The sequence below is a fragment of the Bison bison genome, unplaced genomic scaffold, assembly GCF_000754665.1.
Source record: "Bison bison bison isolate TAMUID 2011002044 unplaced genomic scaffold, Bison_UMD1.0 scf7180017864299, whole genome shotgun sequence".
Classification (NCBI taxonomy): Eukaryota; Metazoa; Chordata; class Mammalia; order Artiodactyla; family Bovidae; genus Bison; species Bison bison.
The window spans coordinates 2,280,992-2,287,420 of NW_011494871.1; the positions used below are offsets into that span (position 1 = coordinate 2,280,992).

The 6,429-nt window shown below is 47.7% G+C and overlaps 1 protein-coding gene across 1 annotated transcript in view; it reads right to left on the reverse strand.

The window, feature by feature from the left end:
* MIPEP (mitochondrial intermediate peptidase) overlaps positions 1–6,429 on the reverse strand; it is an 84,583-nt gene that overhangs the window by 74,051 nt on the left and 4,103 nt on the right. The window contains exons 3-4 of the mRNA XM_010851246.1: positions 3,796–3,884; positions 2,524–2,610 (exon numbers count right to left, since the gene is read on the reverse strand). Of these exons, the coding sequence (XP_010849548.1) occupies positions 2,524–2,610; positions 3,796–3,884 (176 nt within the window). The remainder of the gene's footprint in view (positions 1–2,523; positions 2,611–3,795; positions 3,885–6,429) is intronic.

Consider the following 6,429-nt stretch of genomic DNA (forward strand, 5'->3'; position numbering starts at 1 on the left):
GAAAACCAAGCTTTTCCTTCCAGATATGAAGTGACAGTTCTATCATGTATTAAATACAGTCCTATGCATTTGTGTCTGGTCAGACTTTTCTCTATTCTCTCACTGAACTAACGGACTCTTCAGGTGTAAGTATAACGCTATTTTAAATATAGTATCTTTATGTGTCTCATTACCAGTGCAAGTCCTCTCTGTAGCATTTTTCTCTACTAGATTTTTCCTGCTTGTCCTGGCATATTTTTTATGACTTCAAAATCATTTTAAATAACAATAAAAATCGTCTTAGGTATAAGTTGGATACTGTCAAACTTAGAGACCAGTAGATAACGCTGACATTTCTTCTTATCAAGAATACAGCATGTTTCTCCATTTAAACATCTTTCACGCCTCCCAGGATGGATGCATACGTGCGCGCGTGCAGGCTTGCAGCCTGCCCTCCAGAGTGTACTCCATGCTGCCTCACAGCTTTTGTGGCTCTCATGACTCTAGGACTTGCCCTCCATTCTGTTTTCTGGAGAGTGTGCTTATTATATTCTCTGCAAACAAGGAAGCTCTTGATGGTTCTAGACAACCCCAAGTGAAACAGGTTTCTTTATGGCCGGGCTTCTCTGAGACTCTGATGTACTGAGATTTTCCAAGAGGGGAAAATGTATTAATATGCGTGATTTCCAAACTTACTGATCAATGGGTCCCTTCTGGCAATACTCTGATACCTCACAGAACTAGTGTTTCAAGGAAGGCACTAATGATAAGATGGTACCATTTCTCCTACACAGGACCTTATCATGATGGATATTGAGTCTCTAATGCTCTATCTCAGCCACTGTAGGCTCCTCTGTCTCTCTCGAGGTGCCTCCTGGGTGCTGGCCAACACTCCCAGTGATGGACAAGCGCCATGACAGCCCAGTAATCATCACTTCCAAGTCTTGTTTCCGCCCACTCACAAGGCATCCTTCTTTTCTAGAATACAGATCTTCTACCCAGCTTATTTTTCTCAATGTGTTTATCATTCTGTTATTTTAAGAATCCTATTGGCATTTTAGTAACATTGAGAAATGTGCGCTTCCCAGGTGGTTCAGTGGTGAGGAATCCGCCTGCGAATGCAGGAGACATGGGTTCAATCCCTGATCTGGAAGGATCCCACGTGCCACAGGGTAACTAAGCCCGTGCATAACAACTACTGAGACCGTGTTCTAGAGCCCAGGAGCTGCAACTACTGAGCCCGTGTGTCCCAGAACCTGTGCTCCACAACAAGAGAAGCCACTGCAACGCAAAGCCCACAGACAACCAGAGAGTAGCTCCCGCTCGCCACACTAGGGAAAGCCCACAAGCAGCAAGGTAGACCCAGGGCAGCCAAAAAGAGATACAAAAGAAAGGTAACAGAAATGTGGCCCATGTCCAAGTACCACAAGTCCTCCGTACCCCAAATGGTCCACCAGTCCACTTCCATTTCTATACATTGAATACAAGAAAGCAAAGCTCCAGTAAAGTCAGATTATGAATAACCCGTTGTTACTCAAAGTCAGTAGCAGCTGAGTAAAATCCGGCACAAATAGCAGGCATTCAACTTCAAATCACCTCGCTAACAGAAGCAGTAACAGTAAAATCACGATCAAGACAGGTCACTGTGCTGGTGCAGCCTGCTTCACCTGTACCCTGAGCGTCAGGATCGCCGAAGGGAGTCAGGACTGCAGATACCTGTCCACAGGCAGACAGGTGAAAAGCCCCTCCCTGCCTCTTGGCCAGCATGTCACCCACACATCAGATCAACACAGGACGCCAGGGGACAGGGTTCACTGGGGGTCACAGGCATGGGTGGAGACAGGAGAACAGAAGCAGGAAGAACCAAGCAAGTGTCTCATAAATAAAAAAATATACAAGTACAAATAGGCTCACACAAAAAATTAATCTCTGTGCCTTGATACAAACGATACATAGATGAGTTAATGACAAACTATGATATTTTATAATACATCTGAGCAAAGAAATATAATATACAAAATCCTATATCAAATATATTTGTATATTGAGCTACAAAAGAGGTCTTTTCAACTAATAAATGGTATGAATCAAAGCCGACCATCTCAAGGATCTGGACATCCACCAGTAAATGAATCCAATTTGCTTGTATCTTCTGCTGTATCTGTGATGGAACTTTAGGAATGCAGCTGAATAGAATGGTCAGCCTTGCAGCACCTCCTCCAGGCCACGGCTGGGGGAGATGCTGAGAAGCGTAGGGAGCAGGTCAGACGTGGCCCCGCCCTCGTGGAGCCTCCCATCCAGCGGCTGGGAGATGCTGACCGGACCCACCGGCAGAGGAGAGGCTGCTGGAACGACAGGGCCAAGAGAAGCAGGAGGACAGGGTGAGACGGCACAGAGCTCTCAGAGCAGGGACGCCATCTGAGCAGTGTCCATCACCCGGGAGAAACCACCTGGACAGACGGGCTCTGAGGGCAGAGACGCCTGGGGCGGCTGCCAAGCTCACGTCCAAAGTCACAAGCACAATAAACACAAAGGAAGCAGTACCTGGTTTCCGGATCAAGGGAATCCACAAGTTTCTTATCAGCTAGTAACCTCTGCAAACTTTGATATAATTCCACATTTGTGTTCAACCTAGAAAAATTACAAATGAAAAAAATTAAATGATTTTCTAGTACCGTCTGGTTTGGCTTTACATCAAGAGAACAGTGTCAAGTTCTAGCGCAAACCTGGCCAGAGGCCAAAGGCTTGGGCCATTGTTTCATTTCTTCCTTCCGATCAGGAATAGCACAACCACTGTTAGTACAGGGAAGGCAGCATGCGAGAACAATGTGTCCTAGGAGGTAAAAGTATAAACCTAAAGCCACATGCAACAGCTGCGGCCAGAAGAGCAGATAAGGCCTGAGCCCACCCCCATCGAGAGTCAGCCTCGAGGGGTCAAGCGAAGACACTGGGCCAACACTCCGGACACCTCTCAACAGGCCGCGGCTCCGGCCGTCTGCCCCGGAGCCAGGAGTGCAGGGCCCATAGTGCAGGTTGTGCCCAGGGCCCGGCAGACAAGAGTGCAGCCCGACGCCCGGGGCTCCCGCTCATCTCCGGGGAGCCCCTGCTCCCGCCCTGTCACCACACCGGGGTCCCAGCTTGCAGAGACCAGTTCACCCATCGAGGAGCCAGTTTTCACAGCCACCGTCCCCAAGAGGGCGAGAGCTGCTGGTGGGGGACAGCACGGCAGCCCCCACGCCCCGCCAAGAGCCCCTCTCTCCCAGCCGCCTCTGGTCTCAGAGACACAGGCCCTGATGTCTCAGCTGGGGAGCCTGACACCCTTCCTGGCGGGCATCCTGCCCCCTCCCTGTTACCATAACAAGCACACTTAGTTTACTTCAGAATCACTTTAAAACGACAGACTCTACCCCAGCCCGGCCTGCTGCGCCACCCACGTCACCTTTATGGTCTCCCCAGGGCCAGCCCTGGGGGCCGCAAGGCCACCACATGGAGGTGAGCCACTGGCCTCGCCCCGCGGACCCAGCATCTGGGCGACAGCGCTTTAACCACCACCTGCCCGAGATGCTAAAGGGCCCATAAACCAGCGGGAGGAGGATCCCGGGCACCTGCTGTGCCCGACCCCTGCCCCCACCCCATCACAGGCGTTTTAGTCACCGTCTCCCCTTCTCACAGCAACCCCGAGAGCAGATCACAGTGCCAGCCCTTGATAGGACGAGGACCAAGTGACGGGACGGCAGGGAAGCAGCCCAGAGTCCCGCGGTGGGCACCCCCTCCCCACCCCGCCCTGGCCAGCACCCCCGGGGAGCGCACACCCACTTCTCCACCATGGTGCCGATGCTCCGACAGGCTTCCTCCGCGGCCTCCCTGAACGCCGCCTCGGGGTGAGCAATCTTCACAAAATCGGCCTAAAGGAGACACAAAACCAAAAGGACATTTACAGGAAGCCTGCTCCCAGGGTCTGAGGGCGAAAATGAAAATGTGCCATCTGGCTTCACCTGGGCACTTCCATTCCTGGAATTCTCCTTCTCACTGCACGTTCATGAATCCCGTCATTCCTGGGAACCAAGTCCATTTCATTCCAAAGAAAACTTTTACCAACTTTTAAACATGAAGTAGATTCTTCCTCATTGTATTGTTCAAAACAGCACACTCTGGTTTCAAATAATCCAGAACTTTCTAGCGTTCACACCATGGTTCTCACACAAGGACACTGACCTGGCTCCAGGGAGCATCTCTGGGAGGCTCTTCCTGTTTGAACAGATGCCTGGTGCGGTTTCCAGACTGAGTGAACTGCACTCCAGCCTTTGTGCAGAAGACAAAGGTACGTTCTCAGCTGCCTTTAAATCAACATGAATTCCCAGGGGCAGCCTGCCTGGCACAAGACTAGGGCCGCTATTCTGACCTTAGAATTTAACTAAGCCAGAATCCTCTTTTTCAAATGTGCAAAACTAGATTTTATACTTCATGTTAACTACAGGGGAAAATGCGGGGAAACTGAAAAGTAATACATGTATTCTTCATTCTCATGAAAACAACATGTGCATAACAGGAAATAAATCACCACGAAGTAAAATTTCCTGATTTTATTATCAAATAGTTTTCAACATAGAAACATTTAAACCATAGCCTGTAATGACATCTGACGCAACAGTAGGACAGCTTTAGTAGAACCGCACCTGAGAAGTGAGCTGCGTAAAGCTTACAACAAGTTCTATAAATCACTTGTCTCCACACCGTAGGATTTACAAACAACATTAGCATTCAAAACACCATTTTAAAACTCATTTTTGATAGCGATGAGGTAAGCAATACTGTTACACAGGGACTGAATTAAGAAAAAGAAAACAAAGGACCAGTTGGTGGGAAATGTAGTTTATAAAATCTACACCTTATAATATGTTACTGATCTTATTAGCAGACAAAACCTTAAAAATTCAAATATAATGTTCTCTGAATTTTTTAACCCAAAGATGAAGATTCTTAAGAGTCCCTTGGACTGCGAGATCAAACCAGTCAATCCTAAAGGAAATCAGTCCTGAATATTCATTGGAAGGACTGATGCTGAAGCTGAAACTCCAATACTTTGGCCATCTGATGCAAAGAGCAGACTCACTGGAAAAGATTCATTGGAAAAGATGCTGGGAAAGATTGAAGGCAGGAGGGGGAGAGGATGAAAGGATGAGATGGTTGGACGGCATCACCGACTCAATGGATATGAGTCTGGGTAAGCTCCGGGAGTTGGTGATGGACAGGGAAGCCTGGCGTGCTGCAGTCCATGGGGTTGCAAAGAGTCGGACGTGACTGAGTGACTGAATTGAACTGTACATGTATAAGTCACATCCTAGCCTTTTTGAATTAAATATCATCAAACTTCATAAACACAAAACTTCAGAAATAGAACAAGCTACAGGGCAGAGAAGCTAAAATCTTCTAGGGAAAAGCAGAAGTAAAAATGTGGAACAAATGATGGAACACTGGAATTAAAGTGGAGCCAGAAAGACAAACACTGAAAGTTCTGGGATTTCTGAGCACAAAGCCGACAGCTGCTTTCAGGAAAGTGAAACCTACTGACAGCATCTGCCGTTCAGGTTCCAGTGCAACGACCAAGAAGAGAAGGTTCTGACAGCACGTCTGTCACACTCCCTTGGGACAACCGCATCCTGGAGGGACAGAACCCAAACCCAGAGCAGCCAGGAAGCAACTGAAGGAGCCGGAAGCACAGCTCACCTTACTCCCAGGAAAAGCCTTCAGGAGGAATATCCTGCCCATTTCCTTACAAGTGGGACGCCTGCAGTGGGGACTGTGTGGTGATCAATAATCAGAAGTATGACTACCCAGAGCAGGAGGGAGGAAACTTCCCAGAAAAGGAAAAAACAGAGATGGGGACTGTTATGCTGGGGAAAGCATAACAAATAGCTGTGAAAAGAAGAGAAGCGAAAAGCAAAGGAGAAAAGGAAAGATATAAGCATCTGAATGCAGAGTTCCAAAGAATAGCAAGAAGAGATAAGAAAGCCTTCCTCAGCGATCAATGCAAAGAAATAGAGGAAAACAAAAGAATGGGAAAGACTAGAGATCTCTTCAAGAAAATTAGCGATATCAAGGGAACGTTTCATGCAAAGATAGGCTCAATAAAGGACAGAAATGGTATGGACCTAACAGAAGCAGAAGATATTAAATAAGAGGTGGCAAGAATACACAGAACTATAAAAAAAACATCTTCACGACCAAGATAATCACGATGGTGTGATCCCTCACCTGGAGCCAGACATCCTGGAATGTGAAGTCAAGCGGGCCTTAGAAAGCATCACTATGAACAAAGCTAGTGGAGGTGATGGAATTCCAGTTGAGCTATTTCAAATCCTGAAAGATGATGCTGTTGAAAGTGCTGCACTCAATATGCCAGCAAATCTGGAAAACTCAGCAGTGGCCACAGGACTGGAAAAGGTCAGT